At 41.7% G+C, this 26,937-nt stretch overlaps 2 protein-coding genes across 3 annotated transcripts in view; both read left to right on the top strand.

Annotated features, from left to right (window-relative positions):
* Positions 1 to 8,520, top strand: part of Slc7a2 (solute carrier family 7 member 2) — a 59,651-nt gene extending 51,131 nt beyond the window's left edge. For both annotated transcript variants that reach the window (XM_021170249.3, XM_029480905.2), the window contains exons 10-12: positions 275 to 441; positions 1,273 to 1,381; positions 2,688 to 8,520. In XM_021170249.3, coding sequence (XP_021025908.1) covers positions 275 to 441; positions 1,273 to 1,381; positions 2,688 to 2,884 — 473 coding nt within the window. In that variant the 3' untranslated portion in view covers positions 2,885 to 8,520. The remainder of the gene's footprint in view (positions 1 to 274; positions 442 to 1,272; positions 1,382 to 2,687) is intronic.
* Positions 8,521 to 13,633: 5,113 nt separating this feature from the next.
* Pdgfrl (platelet derived growth factor receptor like) overlaps positions 13,634 to 26,937 on the top strand; it is a 65,506-nt gene continuing 52,202 nt past the window's right edge. The window contains exons 1-2 of the mRNA XM_021170924.3: positions 13,634 to 13,847; positions 26,241 to 26,538. Coding sequence (XP_021026583.1) covers positions 13,793 to 13,847; positions 26,241 to 26,538 — 353 coding nt within the window. The 5' untranslated portion in view covers positions 13,634 to 13,792. The remainder of the gene's footprint in view (positions 13,848 to 26,240; positions 26,539 to 26,937) is intronic.

The raw sequence follows: 26,937 nt of genomic DNA, 5'->3' as shown, positions 1-26,937 counted from the left end.
AATGAGGGACCCTAGTCACGTGACAGACAAAGCAAGGTGTTAGCGCCAAATGGGGAGGTAGATGCCTTCATAGAAATCAGAAATGAGAACATGTACATTATCCTTAGATGGGTGTAGTGGGCCATCTCTTTTTCCCAATGGAAAAGGAAGTGGGGTGTGTGTATGGCAATGAAGATCATGAAGAACTTGCTGTTATAGCAGGGCAACCCACTAGGACTGAGAAACACAGGGAAAGGATGTGTACCGACTCTGCCTTCTGTTCTGACCTCCATAGCTTTCCTCATCCTGGGCTTGAGTATTCTAACCACGTATGGTGTCCAGGCCATTGCCGGACTGGAAGCCTGGAGCCTGGCTCTTCTCGCCCTGTTCCTTGTCCTCTGCGCTGCCGTCATTCTGACCATTTGGAGGCAGCCACAGAATCAGCAAAAAGTAGCCTTCATGGTATGTGAAATAATAATTACAATCCTAATTGCTGTGTACACTCTGTATGTTTTCTCTCGGCATGTTTCATTTGTCTAACCAAGTCCAAGCAGTGAACGAGAGTGTCAGAGTTCTTTGATGAATCCCTTTTAGTAACAGTACGTGAACTATGAACTGTCTGACTCCCCTTATCAAAAACTTGAACATGCATGCATTATATATAATATATACATACATGCATGCATTTGTGCATACATACATATATAGAGGGAATAGATTTTTGTGTTAAACAGTCTAGAGTATTAGGAAAATTATTTATGACATTCTGGGTTTATTTCCAAGTACTAAAAATTAAAATTAAATAATAGAATGAAGGAAGATAACTTGAGGATTTTGTTTTCAGAAAATTGGAGCCCTCTTGTGAGGATTTAGCCCCTCCCTTTGCAAACTAAATTATCCTGCCCCACTGGAACTAGGAGGAAGCTTGAATATGAACAGCACTTCCTGAGAGGACCCCACAGGATGCGATAGGTACCTAGAGCTCCAGAGGCACTTGCTATTGATGGCCGAATGAGACCAGTGAACTCTCAGCTACACTGATATCTAAGCCCTAGGCTTCTTGACGGTGTCTGCAGGTGTCGCTGTTTCTGTCATCTTCAGCAAGTAATGTGAAAGTGACTTTCCTTTCACTACTTCCTACAGAACTGGTGCTTATTCGAGTTGTCCTTTTTATGAGACTGTAAGCTTAGTGACACAGTGTGACTCTATGTCAGATATTGGCACTGCCTCAGAATAACTTGGAGAGTGCACTCTCATGATAGCACCATCTCCAAAGGATGTTTCTTCCCACAGGTCCCGTTCTTACCGTTTCTGCCGGCCTTCAGCATCCTGGTCAACATTTACTTGATGGTCCAGTTAAGTGCGGACACTTGGGTCAGATTCAGCATCTGGATGGCGCTTGGTAGGTCTTGCAATGCTTTATGCTCCCGGACTTAGGTTCACCTTGCTCTGTGGGCCATGGATACAAGAATGTAGGGAACCTCCTTCCCTAAAACTAAAAGCTCTGTTAATTTCCGTCCATTCCGACTTCCAAGAACATCTCAGCATTTTTGTCTCCTTATTTTTCAGATATCTTTTCTTTATTCTTCTTTCCTTTTGTGTTTATTCTTCTTTCCTTTTGTGTTGAGGACTCACCCCAGGCCCCACACATGCTATCTCAGGCCTTTGACCACTAGGATACACTGAGCCACATCCTCAGCCCTCCAGATGCTGTCTTTATTTCAAGTCTCTCAGTAACCCTGGGGTCCATTCACACAGATTTTATTTTCTCCAACTTATGAATGAGAAAATGAAGCCCTCAAAAAGTCACCATAACAATGCCAAAGGTTTACGTGGCTTTCTAAAATAGAACTACAGCATGGGAACATACATATTTATAAGTGATTATCTTCCAAGGACATTTGAAACCTTGTCTCCTTTACCTCCACAGTTAGCATGGCTAGTGACAGTCCTTTGTGCTCAGGCCTCAGGGTCCCATTTGACAGTCACAGATAGAAGGGTATCTGTGACTATTGTGAACCCAGGGCATGCTTTCCAGACTACCTGACCGTGAGTGTGATAATCCGTTGCTAGGGTTTCATGTGTAATCTGAGCCTCTGCCTTACCATGTCATTCTGCTTAGAGGTAATCTGTTGAGCTTTGAGAATGTAAGTAGAAATTTTCCACATAATTGTTGTCTGAAAAGACTTGTTGACAGAAAAATATATTCTGTAGGGTTGGGGTGTCACAAATGAAGAAGTGCTTTCTATCTGTCTTCGTATTCTATTTTTCCTTTTTAAAGATTTTTATATTTTTATTTAAATATACTTTACATTGAAATATAATTATATTGCTTTCCCTCCTCTGCTTCCAGCCCCACCCAGGTACCTCCCCCTCTAACCCCTCCCATGCCACCCCACGTGCACATACTCTCAAGTACAAGTTGATAGCCTCTACAATTATAGGCAACAACTAATGACCACTGGGAGGAGAGATAGCCTCTCCCACAGATGAGCCCCTTATTGGTTGTCCAGTGCAGAGTGGTCAGCCCTGAAACCGTATCTGCACGGGTTCTAAAAGCAGGCTCAGAGGGTTGTATTTATATCTTCCATATGCACACATTCTGTTTTTCTAAGGCCGTCACTGAAAGAAAGGGGGAGACTTACTGTATTACATTGTCCACATTAAAACATCTCCTAACACACTTGATGCACTTTCTCTCCCCAAAGGCTTTCTGATCTACTTTGCCTATGGCATTAGACACAGCTTGGAGGGTAACCCCAGGGATGAGGAAGACGATGAAGATGCTTATCCAGACAACATCAATGCAGCAACAGAAGAAAAATCCGCCATGCAAGCAAATGACCATCACCAAAGAAACCTCAGCTTACCTTTCATACTTCATGAAAAGACAAGTGAATGTTGATGCTGGCCCTCGGTCTTACCACGCATACCTTAACAATGAGTACACTGTGGCCGGATGCCACCATCATGCTGGGCTGTCGTGGGTCTGCTGTGGACATGGCTTGCCTAACTTGTACTTCCTCCTCCAGACAGCTTCTCTTCAGATGGTGGATTCTGTGTCTGAGGAGACTGCCTGAGAGCACTCCTCAGCTATAAGTATCCCCAAAACAGTATGTCCGTGTGAGTACATGTATGTCTGCGATGTGAGTGTTCAATGTTGTCCATTATTAGTCTGTGACATAATTCCAGTGTGGTAATTGGTGGCATATACTGCACACACTAGTAAACAGTATATTGCTGAATAGAGATGTATTCTGTATATGTCCTGGGGAAATAGTGGTGGTTTCTTTATTAGGTATATGACCATCAATTTGGACATACTGAAATGCCATCCCCTGTCATGATGTTTAACAGTGGTCATGGGTGGGGAAGGGATAAGGAATGGGCATTGTCTATAAATTGTAATGCATATATCCTTCTCCTACTTGCTAAGACAGTTTTCTTAAATGGCCAGGGAGTGTTTCTTTCCTCTGTATGACAAGATGAAGAGGTAGTCTGTGACTGGAGATGGCCAATCCTGGTTTTGAGAGCCTTGGTCCTTAAATATAACACCTCCACCTGCTGTAAATGATATACCCATCAACCCCACGAAAGTCTCAGGAAAGGTACCGTGGCCTCCTTGGGACCCTTTAAGCCAGAGAGTGAAAGTAGACCCAGTGGCTTCTGAAGATCACATGACTTACAAAGATGCTTGGCAGAGACTGAAGGCAGAATAGGCCTCCGTATCACACACTGGGTAGACTGGTTCAGGCTGTTTCCCATTACTTCAGACCTAATCACAGCTCAACGTCTGCTCCTTCGTCAAACACAGAACTCAGTCTTTTGTTTCTCATCTTTCCTTTGATCTGGATGAAAACGAGTGTGGTAGCAAATTCTTTTTTGACAAGTGGACAAAAAAGACACAGTTGGAGGGGTATAGGACAATACCCTTAGTCCAGTCTCACAGGGCACTTGAGCCCAGTTTAAGGATTTTAAACCTAATTTTCCTCTGATATTTCTTTTAGAAATGTTTAGAGATTCCCCTATCTCCTACCCTATCTCATCATTTAGTACTTATAAATTTATTTTCTCCCTTTATTTCTTTGTTTGTTTGTTTGTTTGTTTGTTTTTCGAAACAGGTTCTTTCTATGTAGCCCTAGAACTCACTCTATAGACCAGGCTAGCCTTGAACTCACAGAAATCCACCTGACTCTGCCTCCCAAGTAGCTGGAATTAAAGGCGTGTACCACCACGCCTGACCGTTTAGCCGTTTTTAATCTTATCTGCTTTTAAAGGGCCACACAAAGCCTCTCAACAATAAATCATCCATTGCTTTCAGAACACAATTATCTAACACTTCGAGCTAAATAACCAAACTGGATTAAAAGCACAGTGACCTTTGTATATGATTAAATAAACTTTTAAATTTAAGATTCTCTGGTTGCTACACTTTTCCTTTATAGTGTTCTCTGATAGTGGATCAGAAACACCCAGTCATACTTATTCTTCATGAATTAACCTTGTATGAATAATTAAATGGTTTATTGGCTAAATCTAGAGCTAGACACTTTTCAGGTGTGGCACTCCCAGGAGACCACAAATGCTAGTTGCCCTGCATAATCCATAGGCAAAGAGGATGGTTGCTTCCCATAGTTCTTCTAAGAGATCATTTATTTTACTGGTGCTCTTTGGCGTAAGCTGACGTTCATTCTGATTAGCTCTCAGATCAGCAGGCAAAGGTTCTGGGTTCCTGGTTGTCAGGGATGCATCCTTGACCCAGAACTTAGTGCTGACATTCCAAAATTTCTAGGGTGCATGTGGTAAAATCTGAAAGCCAGACACTCTTTCTAACTGCTTGCTTTACAGAGGAGGAGTTGGATGAACAAGGGCTAAAATAGTTTGGGAAGGATGAGAGGCATGATCAGGAATTGATGTCATTGATGGCTGCTCTGAGAGGGAGAATCAAGGACGAGCTCCATGATAGGTTATCTGATCCCAAATAGTCAACAGTAAACACTTACACATACAAGCAGCACTAATTGGACTCAACAAGTTGCATGCACACAGAGGCATACACACAATATGTAATAATAATAAAGAAGAGCCTATGGATTTCATAAGGAGTGGGGGGAATTGGAGGGGAAAGAAGAAGGCAGAAATTATCAGAATACTTTACTCTTGTATAATATTCTCAAAAAAATCAATTTAAATAAAAATCCTTACTGTTCCAGCAGTGCCCTTCACACAGGAAATGTGAGCAATTTCATATATGAATTCCTAGATTTCTTACTGTAACAAAACCAGATTCATTCAGGCTGTGGAAGGCAGCCTGAAGTGTTGTGCCCACTGTGTTCAGTCAGGGGCAGAATCTAGCTCAATATGTTCACACCAGAGCACGTTGGAAACATGAATGTCTGTAAAGAGATGCTTTCTCAGTGACCGTGCCTTTTCCTTTCCTGTGAAGAACCGAATGGGCAGCATGTCTGTGTGTATAGTGTTTATAAACACGATAACATATGTCTGTGTGTGTGTGTTTGTGCAGGGATTGGCTATCAGTGTGTAAGTACGTTGAGTTTATGATGAGCTTTGGATTAGATATTGTTACATAGATTTTTTTTAAAAACCCAATTGATGTGGAGAGAGCTTAATGTTTTATACTGATAGATAATTTAGATTTTAAGCTATTTTAAGATATACAATTATATATATATATGTTTTCTATAGATAGATTCTTTAAGACATATTTATCATATTTCTAATATGAAGTCACTAAACTCTAGTGACAGGCGCTTTGGAATCTGAATGGAGTAGAAGCCGAGGCCTTGAGACTTTCATGTTTGTTTCTGTCGCACTGTTTCTGACCCACAGTGAATGCCAGCACTACCTGCTCTTTGCCAACCTTGTCCTTGTACACATGAGTTCAGCACACTTGGTACAAAACGTCCTAGTCTCTGTCTTAGGGTCACCTAAATATTGTGTGTAGATTTGACTAGCGAGCAAACACCCAGAATCTCAGATGTTTACACATTCTATTCATCATGACAAGCAAAGGCAACTTGGAGTTCTTCCTTCGTTGCTTTCTTTCTTCTTATCCTAAGAACTGTGCTGTTGGTATTTGCAGTGAGATTGTCTCGTAACAGCTCTTTAAGTTTATAGACTTTACAAAAGAGACTGGCCTGTGAGATCCCTCATAAAGTTCATGCCAACCACACACCCAAAAGGGTGCTTTTGGGAATTCAAGTTTAGAAACTCCTGAGAAAAACTTACTAGAACCTTTGAGGTGGTCTCAAATATCTTAATTTTGTTTTCCTTAGTGATTAAAAAAAAGTCAATAAAACTAAATAACCGAAAGATTATAAACATATATATCAACATTAATATGGAAAATCAACATTGAAACTATTGTTGATGTTAACTTTAGTACTAACTGTAATTGATTTTAAAACAACACCAGCTTCTGAAGAATAAATAAATCATCTCCCTAAAGAATAAAAGGTTATCTAGTTTTAATTTTTATCAAGTATTTGTTTCAGCCAAACTTTTTTCTAAGTCCTGCCTGTTTGCAGGTAGTTGTTTTAAAATGTTTTCTCCCAGTGCCTTTAATCCCAGCACTCAGGAGGCAGAGGCAGGCCGATCTCTGAGTTCAAGGCCGGCCTGGTATACAGAGTGAGTTCCAGAACAGCCTGGGCTACACAGAGAAACCCTATCTCAAAAAAACAAAAACATGTTTTCTCATAAAACACTGTGAGTCAGAACTGTCACTAAATTGCTTTGTAAGCTTGAACATTTAGCACAGGTGAAGATGGAATGTGACTGGCTTACCTTACAGTGCTAAGGGTTCAGAGGAAATACTCGCACCTTACCTTCTCCCTTCTTATATCTGGAGAGAGTGTGTGAGTGTGTGTGTGTGTGTGTGTGTGTGTGTGTGTGTGTGTGTGTGTGTGTGTGTGGCTGGTGATGATGTAAAACAATAATCAGAAAGCCGGGCGTGGTGGCGCATGCCTTTAATCCCAGCACTTGGGAAGCAGAGGCAGGCGGATTTCTGAGTTCAAGGCCAGCCTGGTCTACAAAGTGAGTTCCAGGACAGCCAGGGCTATACTGAGAAACCCTGTCTTGAAAAACAAATAATAATAACAATAATAATAATAATAATCAGAGTATATCCCCAAATTGCCACCTAGATGATGAAGTTGCACCGAGACCCCATCTCTTGCTTCCTGGCTACACTGCTAGGGATTTCTCCAGATACACTTCAAATGCTAGTCCTCAAAATACAACTTCAGCAGCACTTTAAAAGGTTGGGTTTAGAGTGTTGTTCTTCACAAATGGTTCACAGTCACCTAATATGTAGGGCTTGGGGCTGTTGAGATAAGTGACGTTAACTGTCCCTTTTTGCTAGTACCAAAATAGCGCCTACTACAGGAAGTGCCTTCTGTACATTTTCTACTTTACATATCAAGGGAACGTGCTGAAATTCATGTAGCCAGTAATGCCAGCAAAGATCACCTTAACTCTAGATGTGAAAATAAATAAGGCTTCTAGACTTTATTGTTTAGCTAAGAATTTGTTTTCCTTGTCTACTTATATTTAAAGAATTTAAAATAACTGTGTGGATTTTAAGAGGCCTGTTTCTATTGTTGTATTCCTGATGTAGGTGTTGGCTTTTGTAGTATTCATGATTGTTTATATTCACACAGTTTGGTCTTACTGGTTTCAGATGTATTCTGTTATGTAAGCATTAAGTCATTTTACAACTACTGGCCAGGAGCTCTCTCCCTGTCTGTTCTTACCACAGCTGAAGCCACTGCCACTGCCACTGCCACTGCCACAATTTCTGGACTCTAAGCAGCCTTTCTGACCACTGACAGACCCATAGAGATTACCTAGGACCCCAGTGTGATGCCACAGCCAGGCAGGCTGCACTATGTGGGTGTCTGCTGTTACACTCTGGTGGTGTCTTAGGTAGTGAGGAAGAATAGGAAGTAATGAATATAAGATCATCGGACATCCTTAACTTCAGTTCCAAATAGCTCATGAGTATATTAAGATGAATACGGACCAAGGAATATCTGTGACTCATGAAGGAGGTGGCTATGCCTTGGAACTGGCATGGTAGAGCCTGGCCTGCTGTATTTCCTGAAGGTTCATAGCCTCAGTGTGAGCAGTACATCACCAAAACCCTGATGGCAAAAAGCCTTGTGCTGCCTGCAGGGCAGACTCCTGTACCCTAGGCCCCTCCCTTGCATGTCCACTGGCAGTGCCAAATGGCTTCGTTGCTTTATTTTGTTATTGTTATGTTTAATAGCAATTGTGCCTAGAGGCCTAAAACCATCCAGAACTTCTACAAAACCTATTGCAAGTTCCTGTGCAAATGTAAAGAATGTGTTGTTTGGTAGTGTCGTTTTAAATGGCAATTGGTGTTCCTTTTTACATGCAAAGTTGGACTCTTTTTTTTTTTTTTTTAGACTTTGTAAATAAAAACTTTTGCTGCTTTAACTGTTGTAATATATGCTTTATAGTGTAACCACGTGTTTTTAAATAAACCTTATTATGACTTACGATGATTTAGTATGTATATGTATCACGCAAAACAAAGGCACGTTTCATACTTACTTAAATTTGGGGAGATTTTGTTTGTCTTTTTCTTCTGAATCTGAGGGCTTTTCAAAACTCAGATAGCCAGGCGTGGTGGCGCACGCCTTTAATTCCAGCACTCAGGAGGAAGAGGCAGGCAGATTTCTGAGTTCAAGGCCAGCCTGGTCTACAAAGTGAGTTCCAGGACAGCCAGGGCTATACTGAGAAACCCTGTCTTGAAAAACAAAACAAAACAAAAAAACCCTCAGAACCACAATGCAGTCTACTTTGTTATTATTTTATTATACTCGGAGGGCCAACACTTTGTGGCTACCAAATCTTATAAGTTAGAAGAGAAATATACACAAAACTTTAGTCCTGATACATAATGAAAATAATCAGCTGTTTTTGAAGTATGCCACCGCAAGATCCCACGTCTCAGATTATCATTTCAACTGCTATTACACGAACTAGTCACTTTAGCATTGATCTTCAGAAAGTTCCTCTGTCTGTCTTATCACTAGAAAATACTTGATAAGCAGATATGGAGATAATTTGGTGGTGGGTAAGAGCACTTCTGTGAAGAGAAGCACCCAAGAAGTAGTTTCATGTCGCAGACCCTTTGGGCCCCTTTGTCTGCGTGGAACGGGTCTCTGGTCACAGATGGGCAAAGAGTTGGAGGGAATGACAGACAGATGCACACAGGAGAGGTTGTGTAGAATCTGAATGTATTGTCACAAAGTGTACCCCAGTCTTATATAGTACAGAAAATTCAAGGGGTCGGAAGTCACAGCAGGCAAGGTACATTGAAGTTACCAGGTACAAAACAAAGGAATGACTTCAAAAGGACTTACAGGAACCAGGTAAATGTTTACAGTAAAGATAAAGCAGTCCTGCCTAGGATCAGCTTAGTGACAGGCAAGGATTTCACACTCTAGTGTTATGAATAATGACATGAATAATGCAATATCACAACCCCCTAATTTCCTAGGCCTTGTTAAATTCTTATATGAGTGTAACTATTAAGTATCTGGAGAATCTCCATTTGTCAGGAGAATTTACCAACTTGCTTTTAATATGCAATGTAGCCTGTACTGAAGATTTCTATCTCAGTGAGATTCCCTGGCTCTTTCTGCAGACCAGCTGAACCAAGGCTCTGTCTTTTGTCATGCTTAATTAGTTACTGAATAGGTTAACTTCCTTACTGCATTCTTACAGGATTCTAAGCTCTGTTGCTTCTGGGACCTTGGAACACTGGGGAGACTTAACTATAACAGAATTTAATCTTAAAAGGCATTTATAATAAAATATTAAAAAAGAGCTCGTAGATCCATACACCAGACTAACGCGGGAATAGAGTATGAGTATATGGGTAAATGAGAACGCCAAAACTCCAGGAGGTACACTTCCTTGAAACTCTTTTCGTCGTTGAGTGCTTACAGACTTTTCCAGCCTGTCAAACTGACTCGACCGGTGAAGACAGACAGATCTTAGGAAGTCCCTAATCTAACCTAAATGGTAATCCTGGGTTCCATGAGAGATTATCTCAAAAATAAGGTGAGAAGATAGAAAAGAGCACTCACATGTTCATCTGCCTTCCAAATGCATGTGCACAGGAGTGTGCCCTTCTATAGCACACATGCACACAATGTATGTGATAGGAAGAGAGAGTCATTTTGGCCCATGGTTTCTAAGGTTTCAATCCATGGTCACTTGGTTACATTTCTGGGACTGCACATCGTGGAAGAAAGATGTGGTAGAGGAAAAGCTGCTACAGGCAGCCTAGACGCTAAGAGACAGAGCAAGGGGCAGAAACAAGCAAAGACATCCACAATGACCCACTTCCTTAACCAAGCTCCACCTCCTAATAGCCTGTTCAGCTATGGACTTCTCAATAGATTAACCCCGTTGCTAAAGTCAGTACCCTGGTGATCCAGTCAGTCTCAATAGTACCAATACTTAGAGACCAAACCTTGAGTGCATTAGCATTTGGGGCCATGTAAATATCCAAAGAGTAACAGCTTACAATAATTGGTGGTTAGTATGGAAATGGAAAATTTATTAACTTTTTCAGCCTAGTAGATAAACATTTCCCAATAATAAGTCTACCTATTAAAGGGAAGGAAAAGCTCAAAGAGTTTCTTAACATGATCCTAAGACATCTAAATTATAGGTCTCTTTGGACACCTTGTTTAATTGTGAAGTTCTTTTGTGTAGCTCGCTAGTTCCTATTGAGTATCCCCCAGGGAGGAGAACAACAATTGGTTATCAAATAGCCCTGAAAATATTCAAGTGACATTATAAAGGCTGAACAAGACACACACATACACACACACACACACTTGTATGTAACAATAATTATTAGATAGATATTAAGTCTCTTCAGTGAGGCTTTGTTTTGTTTGTGATGGTCTCACTATGTTGCCAAGAGTAGCCTTGGACTTGGGCCCAAGAGACCCTATTATTTTCTGCCTCCTGAATAGTTAGTTAGTCTGTAGGTGTGTGCTCTTCTGTGTCTAAGGCCTCAAAGTCTGCATTGCTGAGGGATTATGTTACATCTCCATTTGAGTGGACATATTTCACAAAGTAACTTAAAGATTTCTCCAAAACACACAAAAATAATCCCATCTGCCCATGTCTTAGTTAGGGTTTTACTGCTGTGAACAGACACCATGACCAAGGCAACTCTTATAAGAACAACATTCAATTGCGGCTGGCTTACAGGTTCAGAGGTTCAGTCCATTATCATTAAGGTGGGAACATGGTAGCATCCAGGCAGGCATGGAGAGGCAGGAGCTGAGAGTTCTACATCTTCATCTGAAGGCTACTAGTGGAAGACTGACTTCCAGGCAGCGAGGATGAGGGTCTTAAGCCCATGCCCACAGTGACACACCTACTTCAACAAAGCCACACATCCTAAGTGTGCCACTCCCTGGGCCAAGCAAATACAAACCCATCACCTCCATTCGTCTTTTAATGTAGGTCAAAGTAGTGAAGTATTCAAAAACACTGTCCTGCCATTGGAAGCTTTCTAGTAGTAGCAGCTTATAGACTATGTAAAAACTTTCAGATTTCGAAACATTTCGATGCACTTACGACAGGAGCAGCCAACTGGAAGACAAAGGCTATCCAGGCAAACCCAGGGCTACCTCTTGGTCCAAATCAAAGAGAAACTGTCATGGTTCAGGGTTCTATTATTCTCTATCAGTGATTCTCCAAGATGCCACAATCTTCCCCAGCCTGCTCATGTGTAAGCACCAAGAGTTTCACAGCCCAAGAAAAATCAGGCTTGCACAACAAATGTTTCTGAAGTGGCTTAAATTGACATGAGGGTATGTATATAAACAACTCATGAGAGGCACTCTTTGGCTACACAGGAAAACATAAATCAGTGACACTCTGGAGCAAAGGTAGGAGAGGCAGTGGCAGGCAATCTTAGACCAGAAGTTCCTGCTTTTTTTTTTTTTTTTTTTAGATTTATTTATTTATCATATGTAAGTACACTGTTGCTGTCTTCAGACACTCCAAAAGATGGAGCCAGATCTCATTACAGATGGTTGTGAGCCACCACGTGGTTGCCGGGAATTGAACTCAAGACCTTCAGAAGAGCAGTCAGTGCTCCCAACCGCTGAGCCATCTCTCCAGCCCCAAGTTCCTGCTTTTTATTCCCCCTTTCATGGTAAGGCTTTTGCTGCAAACGCACAGCAGATAATGGTACGTCTTTAACATCTGATGCTTCCTGGCATTGAAAAGGTCATTTCTTTTTGCCTCATGGAAATTATGTAGCTGGGATCCTTGTCTTACCCTATGTTACCTTTGATGACTAACTTGGGGAATATCAAAGATTTTGACATTGCTTCTAAGAACCCCTCAGAGTACGCTGGCGGAAATATGCGCCTAATGGAGTAGAAGCAGCATTAGCAGTCGTTATTTTAAGTAGACATCTTAGTGTTTTCTATGACTAAGATTGCTCCTGTTTTGACAAGCACGGGGGCACCCACCTTTAGTTCCAGTACTTGCAGGGTGCAGAGGCAGGTGGATCTCTGTGAGTTAGAGGCCTCTCTATGGTGCGTTCAAGGACAGCAAGGACAAAGTAGAGAGACCTCAAACAAAGAAGAAATGTCTGACTTTAAAAAATAATAATTTTGTAATCCATCTTGATTCTATTTAGATGGAAGACTATTTTGAGAAGTTAAATGTCTTTATTTAGGGAACAAGCAAGGAATGCCCAATATTTAGATTTTTTTAAAAAAGTTTATTTTCCTAAGCAAATTCTTAATAGTGTGCACTAGTTTGAAGGGATTTTTTTTAAGTAAGACCAAAAGGAGCAATGAGAATCTTAGTCATAGAAAACACTAAGATGTATAATTAAAATACTATTTAGAAAACAATCCATGGGCAAAAAAAATAAAAACCATATAAAAGAAGGACTATCATTTCACTCTGACTTTTGATGGCCCAAGATTGCTAATAATGCCTTCTTCTCCATTAAGCGCATATTTCCTCCCAGCGTACTCGGGGCGGGGGGGGGGGGGTCTTAAAAGGAGTATGCCTTTCTAGACTTAGGTCCACACTGACAGCCCGCTCTACCGCTACTGTTCCTGCTATCTGCTTATCCTCCTGTCTCCTCTCTTTTCTCTGATTCTCCATTTGTTAAGCTCATACAAGCAGTTGCTCTGAGCCCCTCTGACTGCAGACAGGCAGCCCCGTCCCTCCCCACTATGACAGCTCCTTCACCTGCAGTAAGATGCACAGGTTCATCAGATCCAGGACTAGATGCGTACTTACCCTGTCTCTGACCAGACCTAAAAGGAGCAGCCACAACCAACAATATTTTTTAATGCGATAGCAAACCCATTTTGTTATTTTTAGTGCAAGTGAGAGAACCCCTGGGGACCAAGAGAAACTTAAAACACACTTTTTTGCTGAGAAGCAAGACCCCAGAGAAGGTGGACTGATTCCTGCGGGTCCATCATCTAGGTCACCTTGGGCCTTCCTAGTCATTTGTCTTCCCAGTGCTTGGTAATAGCTCTATCCTTCACCACTCCACTAGAGGGCAGAAGAGATCACATTACACAGGGGAAAAAAATTTTTTTAATCTTTTTTTTCCCCCCAAATTGTGTTTCCCCCAGTGAAACCGAATCCTCCAGCTGTGGTGTCCCAGGCGCCGCCTCCCCTCTGCGCCCCTGCCCTGCCCTGGACAGCCTGTCGCGCCGTCTGCAGTCCTGAACTATTCTTCAGGTCACCAGCCCTGAAGATGAAGTTTTGGCTGCTGCTCGGACTTCTGTTGCTACACGAAGCGCTGGAAGATGGTGAGTGACTCTGGCTTCTGACCGCCTTCGCCCAGTTCCCGAGATTCTCTCAGCAACTCCTCTTAACTTTTGGCCATAGGGATCGTCCCCAGCGCTGGTCACCTTCCGGTGTACCTGGCTCGTCCTAGAAGGGTCCCCTTTCTTCCTTTCCTTTCCCCCATCGCCCTGGAGAACTCCTGTGAAGGCGGCCGGTTACACTGACCGAAAGAGCCTATCAGGACTTCTCTAGCCTTATCAGAAAGCCACAGGCGATCGAACCGATCGAACCCATCTTCCCCAGACGGAGCCTGGTCCAGCCCCCTGTGTCAACGTGTCGGTCTGAAGGCGCGCCCGCAGTGGCTCGCTTCCACCTTTATACGGCCGGTCCTCGCCCTGGACTATTGTAGCCGGTGCCACCTAAGCAAAGAGATTCTTGTGGAAAATTCCCTGTGTCTTCCTTCCCCATTACAGTCTTGTTTTGTTTGCTTGTTGCTGTTGTTGTTGTTGTTGTTGTTGTTGTCGTCGTCGTTTATACCAATCTGAACTAAAATCCTGCTAGATTTGCCTAGGTCTTTAACAACAACAAAAAAATTGCTTCACTAAACCAATTTAAAAAAACAACAACAAACTAGACCGCAGTTATATTTTCCGTATAAATAAGAGGATGGATGGAAACAACGCCTACTTTTTTTTTTTTTTGTAGCACATAGGAGGGCCTTGCATCATTTAATTTTTTAAATTGCATTTAGTGTGTGTGTGTGTGTGTGTGTGTGTGTGTGTGTGTGTGTGTGTGTGTGTGTGTTTGGGACTGTGTATGCTACAGCAGACTTATGAAAATCAAATGGCACCGTGCAGGGGTGAGCTTCCTCCTTGTGCTATGGTAATTCCAGGGGTTGAAAGGGAGCCACTTCACCAACCACTGCATTACTTTAAAAAATGTGTACCTGCCCTAGGTCCATCCTGTATTGTAGACAGATAACCATAGGATTAGGCTTTATTACGTGTGTGTGTGTGTGTGTGTGTGTGGTTTTTATACACTATACACTATACATTTTTAAAAGTATATGTGTACATATCACTGCTAATTATTTTAATTTAATTAATTATTTTATTTCCTGCATCATTTATTTAATCGTTGCTGTTTGCATAGTACATCTGGCGACCGATCTCAAGGCTTCCTTAAAATTCCTCAGTTACTGCCACAAATGTGCTCCTTAGATTTGGTTGAAAAGTGTCTTGCTGTTATGCAACCCCATGCTGGAGCCGGCTCAACCTGGGACTGATCTACTCATCAATCCCGACCCATCCATCCAGGGTTCCATTCTCTAAAGCTACAGTCCTCTGCCTCGAGTATGCAGACATTCACGGTGGTGGTGGCTCATGACACTGTGGTAGAGGCTCCTTAAGGACAGACTCTGACTGAGTAAATAAAACGTGTAAGCAGAGCCTCTGGGGGAGGGGAGCAACAGTTCCCCTTTGCCCTGAGCTCAGTCTGCACAACACGGTATTAAATCTTTCCTGGCAGGTCCTTGTCTCTGACTGCTAAAATGGTGGGGATGCAGTATTTGGAGTCATTTTTTAATAGAGCAGAAGACGGCCAGACAAAATAACTTCAAATAGTCCATTGGAGCTGGAGTTAGAGGGACTCAAGTTGGAGCCAGTTGGAAAAGCTTGAGATTGACTTCAGCCAACATAGGTCGGAGTTTGTGAAGTACAGTAGACATCTGTCTAAACGAATTAGCATCTATTTAAATAAACTTCTACTCCTACAAGCAATAAGTATTTATGAGACAAAGAGGAATATGGGTCAAATATTTAATAATTAATAATAGGTAAATGTGGGTCTGGCCCTTATACTTACAGACACATATGATATGTGTGTGCATATATATATATATATATATTTATATGATACATATATATTATATAATATGCCATTGACAAAATGTTAAACATACTGAAAAGTAAACTGACTTCATTAAGTTATTTAACTGTTTTCCTAACCCTTTCAAAAAATTTTGACATTTGTTTTGAATCCTGACATAGTGACAGGGAGGCCGCAGGAACAGCCAAAGAGAGCAACAATTCATATGCAGTCCTTCCAGTGCTGCGATCTGATTGGCAGGTCAGGTTGCATCCCTCAGCCCCAACTACAGGCACAAGCTGTGACTGTAACTGTCCCTGAGCCTGTCCATTTTGTGATCATATTTGGAAGACAGCCTCAGAGGAAGAGCCTTCACTGAAAGCATCCATGGAGTAGACATCTGTCCTAAGCAGTGGCATTTGTCTTGCCCAATTCTAAAGTTTTTAAGAAATAATGCTATTTCTCTTTATAATGGGAAGACCTGGAAGACCACACTGTCTACCCATTTCCTGAACTGAAGGCTTGAAAACAGTGAATAAATAGGCCAAGACCCCAGTTAGTGAGGGACTGCTCCCAGGACCCATTCTGTTCAGTGGTGCACTGCCACGTCCATACTTGAAAGTATAAAACTGCAGTCACCTACTGACCTCCTATCACCTACGTACGCATATTTAATGTGACAGTCAAGTGCTGAGGTACGCATATTGATCCATTAATGCGACTTCATTTACCTACACAAGCCCCTTCATCCAATAGATGAATAATAGACAATTTAGATAATTTAGACTTAGATACTCTGAAAGCTTCTAAAATTCAAAAAAAGATCTATCAAGACATTAGAGGGGGAAACCAGGTCTGACAGAAGATAAGGAAAATGATACAGTGACCATGACTATCCAGCAAGAATGTATCACTTTCTTGTGTTGGCTTACTCCTTGGAAACAGACAGTAGACCAGAAACCTATGCATACATAAATAAGTATTCACAAAATACATCTTGCTTACAAGTGTGATTATTGGATGTTTCAGAGCATGTAGTGTCTTGGCCGGTATGTTTAACAGATAAACCTGTCTTCCATACTTAGTGCCATTCAAGAGGTTAGTCTGAGAGCAAGAGAGAGAAAGAGAGATGGTTGTCAGAAGGATGAGGAAAATCCAGAGAGAGGGTCGTTTTCTGTGGTCAAGGCTGTAAGGTCCTTTCTTCCTGGTCTTCATGATCAAATGGAGGGGACAGAGAACAAACGAGTGTGAAGACATCGTTTTTTAGAAACTGACAAGCATCATAGATCTCACTAACCAAAGCATGTCAGCTTCCTAGAGCTGCTGTGACCAAGGACAAGCTGACAATCGCTCTCAAAAATTCTTGGGAACAGATGTGGGTCAGGCCAGCATTTTTTTTTCTCAGATTTTTGGCATGTTTGCATAAGCATAACCAAGTTTCTTGGATGTAGGACTGGAGTCTAAGCATGAAGCTTAGACTTCATGTATGTTGTGTGTATCTGCTATACATATATAATCCGAAGGTGATTTTAGACAATATTTTTGTGCACTCGCAGTTGGCTATGGCATTTTTTACTTGTGGAGAATTCCAGATGTTTTGAATTTGAAAGCTTTTGTTGTTGTCGTTTCCCCAGATTAGGAATACTCAATCTACACTAGGAATAAGGTGGCTTAAAGCAATGGAAGTTTGTTCATAAACAGCTCAGGATGGGATATGAGAGTGGATTAGGGGGTGTTTCCTGGATAGTTAGAAGCCTGCCCACCTGAGATACAGAGGCGACATCTACAGGTGTCACAAGGAAGAGCTAAGGCTGCCCAAGAGCTTTATCCAGTACCTAGGGAGGCTTGGGTACCCTAAAATGTGACCCAGGGGAGGGCAGGTCCACTTAGAGCATGAGAGAACAATGCTTTCCTTCAAGTTAAGTGAAGATCAATGAACGGTTTTGAGTAGGGAAGAGCCCCGAGTGGAAGCCAACTGCCTACTTGGGGAGACATTAGTAATCTAGAAGAAAGCAAGTTGGCCAGGTCTGGTGGCAATAGATGGAGGGCGGGTGCCTTCAGGATGTACTGTAAACATGAAAACAAAGGGGTTTGCTGCTGCCTAGGAGAAAAAGAAAGGCGAGACTGGGTTGTCTGTCTTGAGCAACCAGGTGGAGGGGCTTCCTGCCTGTAGGAGAGAGGACTCCTGGGAAGGAGCAGGTCTGAGTAGCTTTCAGAGTTCACTTTGGGGCCATTAAATTGAAGATGCCTGCTAGTCTTCCAAGTGTCACAGGGCTGAGTCAGAAACAGAATATTCCAACCAGGAATTTTGAGGCAAGGAAAGGGAGGGAGGGAGGGAGAGAGGGAGGGAGGGAGGGAGGGGGTACTTTCGACACACAAATTTGGTAGAGCCTCAGAACGGGTGTGGCAAAGACCCTGGAGCTCAAAACAGGCTTGAAAAGAAAAGGAAAAACTCCTGAGGAAACTCTAGGGTTGTCCTTAGGAACTAGAAGACACAAAACAGTCCAGTGCCCGGGATCAAGGTGAAGACAATAAAGGTATTTTTTTAATTAATTATTTTATTTATTTACATTCCAAATGTTTCCCCCCGCCCCCCTTCCCAGAGTTCTTCACTCCCACCCCTTTGTCACTGAGTGTTCCCCCACCCCCACACACACACCTCACCCAGGCATCCCCCTTTCCCTGGGGCATCACTGCCTCTACAGGATTAAAGGTTTTTAACCATCCACTATGCTAATCTCTAAGTGAAAGGAGGGACAATGGTGTGGAGCAGAGAGAGCCCTAGATCTGGAGGCGCAGGATCCGGATCGGATCGAGCTGTTTCCCTGTCTTCTTGATGATCTGCAGTGAGCTACATGGCACCTGGAAATTAATTAAAAAAAAAAAATAGTCCGCTTTGCCTCTATCAGCAGTTCATACGGAGTACATGAGATATAGGTATAAAATAAGGAGCGCTTGGTGGGCACTTAATGGGGGTCCAGACACTGCTCTCAGCTTGTAAAATACAACTCAATCACCACAAAAATTCATGAGCTGAGGGCTGGAGAGATGGCTCAGTAGTTAAGAGCACTTGCTGCTCTTGCGGAAGACCTGGGTTCTGTTCTCAACACCCACATGGTGACTAACAGCCTTCTATTTCTCCAATTCCAGGGGGCATGATCCTCACTTCTAGCCTGCACAGCCACCAGGGATGTATGCAGTGCACTTACATACATGCACATACACTAACATACATGCAGGGAAAGCACTTGTTACAGATGGAATAAAAACGACTATCTTTAAGCCCATAAATGGCTGTTACCATTCTTGTCACACTACACGTATATAAGAAAGCTAAGACACACATGAATGACTTCCCAGGGCTGGTGAGTTACTAAGAGGAACCTGAGGTCAATAATATGCCATAGTCCGAAGTATTTACCATGCATTTTTCTATACAATGTCTTCTACAACAACTTCTATAATCCAATGGTGATGAATTCCACTCTAGTTACTTGAAATATCAATTCTTACACTTATAAGGCTTTTGGAATATTTACATAGTTCATCAGAAGTCATATCCCTTTCTGTCTTTGAGATTATAAGATAATTACATTTCTCCCTTCTCTTTCTCTCACTCCCAAACCTCGCATATACTCCTCTTGGCTCTTTCAAATTGATGACCTCTTTTTTTTTTTTTTCCCAGAAAGTCTTTACCTACACCCAAATTGCCTATTTTCTTCTAATGGGTTCAGTGTTTCAGGTTCTACATTTAGACACTGGATCCATTTAGAGTTAGTGTTTGCACAAGGTGATGGACCCGTGTCTAATACATAGGCATAGAGTTTTCTCAGCACCATCTGCTGCAGATGCTTTCTCTTTCCAGCAATGTTTTTTGGCATTTGTCAGACATGAAGTGGCTGAGGTTGTGTGTACTTGTGCTTGGGTATTGGATTGTGTTTCCTTCTTCTGTTTTGTGGCAGAAACACTGCTTAAGTTGCTACGGCTTGGTGACATATCTTAAGATCTGGAATTGCAATCCCTCTAGGACAGTTCTTTCTGTTCTGGATCTTTACAGCTACCTGGGCTCATTGGTGGTTCCATTTGCAGTTTAGGACATCTTTTTCTCTTTCTGGGAAGAGCGAGATGGGAATTTTTGATGGTGATTGCTTTATGTAAATAGCCTTGGGTAAAATGGTCCTTTTCACAATGCTAATTCCCATGAACATGGGATGGCTTTCCACTTTCTAGTGTCTTTCTGTTTCTTTTTGTTCACAAGCCTAGAGTTTTCATTGTGGAAGTTCTTCAATCCCATGTTTGGTTCATTCCTAGATGCTTTCTTTTCCTTTGAGGCTACCATGAATGGGAGTGTGTCTCCTCTATATGTTTGTTGTTGATGGGTAAAAAAGCTCTTGATTTGTGCAAGTTGATTCTGTACCCTACCAAGGTTCTGAATTTATTTATTATTTCTAGACATTTTCTGGTAGAATTTTTGTGGTCTCTGATGTCTACTGTCCTATCTTCTACAAATAAGGATAGTTTGAATTCTTCCCTAGTCGTAGCCCTTGAATTTCCTTCTCTTGCCTTATTGCCCCAGCTAGTATTTACAGAATGACATGGAAAATGATTACAGGATGGTGGACATCTCTGCCTTATTTCTGACTTCAGTGTGACTGCCTCAAGCTTTTCTTTATTTAGGGTTATGTTGCCTGTGGGCTTCTCATATTTAGCTTTTATTGTGTTGAGGTATGTTCCCTCTAGCCCTACAACTTTTGTCATGAAGGCATATTGGATGTTGTCAAGTTTTTTCAGCATCTATTGCCATGAGCAGATGGTTTATGTCTTTAAGCCCACTTATATGGCTAATTACATTTATTGACTTATGCATGCTGAAGCATCCCTGAATATCTGGGATAAAGCCAACTTGGTCGTGATGGATCATCTTTTCGGTAGATGTCTGTATATGTTTGCAAATATTTTATTAAATATTTTGAGTATATGTTTATCAGAGATATTGGCTGTGATTTTCTTTTCCTGTTGTACCTAGTTTGAGTACTGGAAAGATGCTGGCTTTGTAGAAGGAGTTTGGGGGGTGCTCCTTTTGCTTTGCTTCTTTCTTTGTTTTCTTTCTTTTTTGTTTTGTTTTGTTTTTCAATACAGGGTTTCTTTGTGTAACTCTGGCTGTCCTGGAAGTAACTCTGTAGACCAGGCTGGCCTCAAACTCACAGAGATCTACCTGCCTCTCCCTCCCAAGTGCTGGGATTAAAGGTATGTGCCACCACCAGCTGTGTGTAATTTTTTTTTTTTTTTAATAAAGAAGGATTGGCTGTAGATCTTTGACTATCTGGTAGAATTCTGCTGTGAAACTATATGGCTCTGGACTTTTCACCTAGTAGGCTTTTTTTTTTCCTGCTCCCGCTTGGTTAGAATGCTTTTGTTCAATCTTTTGCTTAACATGGCTCCTATCTTTAAAAACAAGATGCTTTCTTGAAGTCAGCATATAAATGGATTTTGTTTCTAGATCCATTCAGTCAGCTGGTGTCTTTTAATTCAAGAATCAAGGCCAGTATGATTTAAAGTTATCACTGAAATGTTGGTGTTATCGAGTTGTTGAGTTTGGGTAATTGTTGTTTGTGTGGTATTGTGTGTTTTAATAATTATGACTATGTGGTTTTTATACCCAGAGACTCCCTGCTGTGTTCATTCCTCTCTTCAATCTGAAATGATGCTTCCTGTATTTTATTTAGGTTTGGCCTGTGAGGTACTAAATTTTTAGGCCATTTATGCTGTGGAAAATTTTCTTTTTCCTTGGATTGTGGCAGATAGTTTTGCTGGGTATATTACTCTAGCTGGGCTATCATAGCCTTTTAGGAATTGGAATGCACTGCTTCAGGCTCTTCTAGCTTTGAAAGTTTCCACTGAAAAATCAGCTGTTATTCTGATGGGCTTTTCTTTATATGTGACTTGTGGTTTTACTCTCATAGCTTTCAGTACACTTCCTTTGTCATTTTACTCTCATAGCTTTCAGTACACTTCCTTTGTGTACTTTTAGACTTAAAGTTTTAACTGGGATATGCCATGGGATTTTTTTCCCCCTGATCTTGTCTATTCGTTGTTCTTTGGGCTTCTTGTATTTGTATGGGCATCATTCCTAAGTCTGGTGAAGTTTTCTGTGGTCTTGAAAATCTGGTCTGTGCCATTGACTTAGGATTCTTCTCCCTTATCTACACCTATAATGTAAATGCAGTTTGAATAGTGTCCACATTTTCTGTGTGTTCCTTACTCTGTGGATTCTTTGTTTGTTTGTTGTTTCTGGGGGTTTTCCCGAATTATCATATTCCTTGCTTATTTGATCTAGACCTTCTACTTTATCTTCAAAACCTGATATTATAAGTTCTGCTTGATCCACTGTACATGTAAGGTTTTCCTTTGAGTTTATGATTAAGATACTGGGGTTTCCAATTCCATCCTTATTTCAGCTTTCTTTCAGCTCTCTCTCTCTCTCTCTCTCTCTCTCTCTCTCTCTCTCTCTCTCTCTCTCTCTCTCTGTGTGTGTGTGTGTGTGTGTGTGTCTGTGTGTCTGTGTGTCTGTGTGTCTGTGTGTCTGTGTGTGTCTGTGTCTTCTTTAAGCTCCTTATGTTAAGTTTATGATTGTTCTTTTAAAAGTCTGTGTCCTAGAGTTTGTCTAGGTTTGACAAACATGTATACAGCACCAGTAAGTTTGGGGTAAAAGATAGTGGTTTGATTCTTCATACTATAGGTATTTTTACAATGAAATCTGGGGGTATGTGATCTTCTTTTGTTCTAAGTCTGTTATCAACAGAGCAAGTTGGATGTGTGGGTGGGATGGGTCTAGAGATTGGAATTGGGTCGGATGGAATGAACTCAGGTGGACAGAGGAGACAATCATGGTGTACAGGATGTGCTTCCTGTTCCAAGCCTAGAGTGTAGGGTAATCTAGCTGGGTGGAAAGGTTGGATATGGCTTGGGGATCCTGTAGGTTAGGGGATAGAAAGAAATGGTCCTCCAGCAATCGGGAGGCAGAGGCAGGCAGATTTCTGAGTTTGAGGTCAGCCTGGTCTACAAAGTGAGTTCCATGACAGCCAGGGCTATACAGAGAAACCCTGTCTTGGAAAAAGAAAGAAAGAAAGAAAGAAAGAAAGAAAGAAAGAAAGAAAGAAAGAAAGAAAGAAAGAAAGAAAGGAAGGAAGGAAGGAAGGAAGGAAGGAAGGAAGGAAGGAAGGAAGGAAGGAAGGAAGGAAGGGTCCTAGCCAAAGATTAGTGCTTCTCTTCATTGCAGGAAGAAGTGATGCACTGGTTATGGACAGGTGGGTTTCAGGAAAAGGCATGGATGGGGTGTCCAGGAGACTCACTGGACTAGACCCTGACAGAGAACCCAGGAAGTTTCAATACTGAGATGGGTGGTGGGAGGCAGCTCAGAACAGACCTGTGAAAGTTGTTACTGGTAGGGCAGTTAGAGCTACTGGAGTCTATTGGTCAAAAGATGGAGTTATTTTCCATGTAGAATAGCAAATGTTTGGATGGTAATTATCAAAGTAAACTTCTGTTGTCAAGCTGTGTCACCACACAGGATGTGATAACTCTGAAGTTAAACAGAGAACACTGGTTGGATAAATTCCACAGGATATACAGAAAGTTCTGTTATGATGTCACTTAGAGTAGAAACACCAAATTCAGAGCATCAACCAAAAGGTTAGCTAGTCTCATAGACATGATATGACTAAAATACTTATGGGGCACAGAATATTTGGACATCAGTATAGTAGGCTTTTATTTTCTATCTTTGGCAGAAGGGAATAGGACTTCTGACACAATACAAAGCTGAGGCTTGTCCCTCACACACAGTGATGTTGAATTAGTGGATTTCTGCCCATCTGATCTGGTCCCAATGGCTACAATGATTCTCCTTCTAGGAGGTTAGGTAATGTGTTACTCATGCTTCTCACTACTATAACACAGTAACAAAGTAACAACACACAAAAGAAACTTAGGGAAAGAGTTTGTGTGGGGTTGTGGTTTGAAGTAATATAGTTCATCATGGCAGGAAGGCATAGTGGGAGGACCATAAAGCAGTTGGCCATACACCTTTAGTCAAGAAGCAGAGAAAAGACGGTTGGTATGTTTCATCTTGGGTTCAGGAATCTTGATTTCTCTTTTGTGAATTCAGGATGCAACTTGGGAAGGTCTTCCAACCTCAGATGAGCCTCTCTGGAAACACTCTCACACACACACCAAGAGCTGTGTCTCCTAGCTAACTCTAAATCCTACTGGCATCATGCTGGAGAGACAACCAAGATGAACTATGAAAAAGAGCCTGCACATGAGAGCCACTATGTCTAGATCATCATTATAATCAGGAATAGATAAAGCAAATGTGCAGGTTTGGCAGGGCTGGGCAAACAGCAGGTATTGGGAACTCTGCCTTGGAGGATAGAGCCCAAGGGCACAACTCTATTCCTTGGGAAAGTTAGCATTTCATGTGCTTAGTGGAATTGAATAGAAGAAGGAAGAAAAATAAGTGGAGAGTTGGGTCTAGGAATCTAATTATGAAGAACTCTGAAGCCACAGAAAAGAATGCTGTCACAGAGAACAAGGTATACAGGCCAAAATGAGGTTGGTAGGATTGGGGGTGAATACTGAGCTAAGAGCTCAAACAGCAAATTAGTTCCAAGGACTGAACAAGGATGATCTGAGAGTGGAGGCTAAATGGCTCCTGTCGCAAAACTCAAGGAGCAGCATACAGGGAATCATATAAGGTTATGCTTTGACAAAGATTTTCTCCTGACATCACATTTCCCCATTTGATACAAATATTCTGTGAGTCCCTCTACTAACCATGGTTTATAATCCCTTATTTAAAATACATACAACATGTTAATCTCCACGCGATGAAATGATCATGCTATGCTGGAATGGGTTAGGGAGACTTGAGTCAGTCTAGTGTTTTGCTACTGATCAACCAAGTGATTTTGTATAGCATATTTAAAGCCTTTTAAAGCATGCTTTGTTTTCATCTATACCATGAGGACTTTACCTAAAGGACTTCTGAGGACTCTATAAGTCTGAGCACTTCTGTAATTCTATGCCCATCAAATGATACTCTTTGTCATAGGCATAGATAGTTCATCCAAAGCCTAGCTGTATTAGCCACCTTTTCACGTTTCCATGGTGGACACAATAGCACAGCTGAAAGGGACTTGGTTGAGATTTCTGGAGCCCAGTGGCCTCCAGAAGGTCTGGAGAGTAGGAACAACTTTGCCTGAGTGAAAGCAGTAATGGATGCCTAATACAGAAGACAAATCGCCAACTTAAATCAGACCAGCTCTGCATTATCACTGTTTACTGGCAACTCTCAACAAGGTTGATGAAAACATGCCTCCAAAAATACTTCATTAGCTAAACTTTAAGCCATCGCTACAGTTGAGAGTCTTGGTTGATTTTTTTGTTTGTTTGTTTGTTTGTTTGTTTGTTTGTTTGTTTCTCATGGTAGTAGTGATCGTGGTAGTGTATGTGTGTGCAGAGACCAGAGATCAAAGTTGGGTTTCTTTCCATATTACCTTCCTCCTTAATTTTTAAGACAGTTTCTCCCTCATCAAACCCAAATTGAGCCTATTGGCTAGCATAGATGGCCAGTGAGCTCTAGGAATCCACTATTCTCCATGAACCCTCCCCATCCTCTTTCTCTACCTCAGCACTAGGGTTACACACCAGCTTTATGCAGTTGTTGGGTATTGAACTCATGTCCTCATGGTTCCTTTACAGGCATTCTACCACCTGAGCCATCTTGCCAGTCTTACAATTGAGTTTCAATAGCTTGCTTGTGAAGCTTTAAGCTGGCATATGTTTGATATACCTTTTTAAAAGGCAGGGTTGCATGTAGCCCAAGTCAACCTTGAGGTCACTGTATAGCTGAGAACTTTAAATTTCTGATTCTCCTGCCTCTATATTCTGAGTGTTCAGTATACAGACATGTACCACAACATCCTGTCTTACACAGTACTAGGGATTGAACCAAAGGCTCAGTTGCATACTAGACAAGCACTGTACCATCCGTGCTATATCCCCAACCCTATAAACTTTGGATTCTATGATAAATATGGAGCCCACTCTACATTTCCATTTTGAGAGAGGTTTTAAGTCACCTGAATGCATTTCTAATGCTACTTGTGTCTCTTGTCCTTAGAGATGGACATCTTTGCATTTAAAGAGTCACCTTAAACTGAGCACCAGGAAAGGTGTTTGGTGAGATCTAAAACAGATTCCGAGTGTCTTCAGTGCAGCCCTCCTAAGTGACCACCTTTGTGAGATGGAATATGAACAAAAGAAAAAAATATTCTGGTGTTATAAGGGCAAATTTATATTTTGAATAATATCCTTAAAATATGTTTCTTTTAAGTTATTGTCTAAACTAAAGAATGGTGACTGCTTTGTCACTTGTGAGTATGGCTGAAAAGGATTTGGGCATAGGCCAGAGAGCATTGAAGCCACCTGTTGTGGGTTCCTTACACTCAGGAAATGTTGCTCAGTGTTTTATTCTCACATCTTTGCAGTTGCTGGCCAGCATTCTCCTAAGAACAAGCGTCCAAAGGAGCAAGGAGAAAACAGGATCAAACCAACCAACAAAAAGGCCAAACCCAAGATTCCTAAGGTAAAGGACAGAGACTCCACTGACTCAACCGCAAAGAGCCAGTCCATCATGATGCAAGCGATGGGCAACGGTCGCTTCCAGAGGCCTGCTGCCACAGTGAGTCTCCTGGCGGGGCAAACGCTAGAGCTACGATGTAAGGGAAGCAAAGTGGAGTGGAGTTACCCCGCCTACTTGGACACCTTCAAGGACTCCCGCCTCACGTGAGCATCACTGGCTTCCTGTTCATTGTGCTGGGCCAAGGGTTTGTTTTTTCACCTCTGACATCCACCATCACACTCCACATGACTATAAAATAGAACAAGTGTCTTCAGTGTCACCCTCCTATGTGGCCACCCTTGGAAGATGGGGTATTAACAAAAGAATAATGTTCTGGTTTTGCTTTATTTTTTTAAAGGACTTTTCACCTTTTATTTAAAAAAAATAGATTATTTTCTCACATAACATAACCACATTGCTGTCTTCCTTCTTTCTACTCCTCCCAGTTTCTTCCTCACTTCCCTTCCTATCTGAATCCACTATCCTTTTGTCTCTCATTAGAAAACAACAGGCTTCTACGAGGTAAGAATAAACTATAATAAGATGAAACAAAATCTGTCACT

Source organism: Mus caroli, unplaced genomic scaffold (assembly GCF_978045245.1).
Source record: "Mus caroli unplaced genomic scaffold, Mus_caroli_1 scaffold_10, whole genome shotgun sequence".
Lineage (NCBI taxonomy): Eukaryota > Metazoa > Chordata > Mammalia > Rodentia > Muridae > Mus > Mus caroli.
This window is presented reverse-complemented; position numbering and strand designations above follow the sequence as displayed.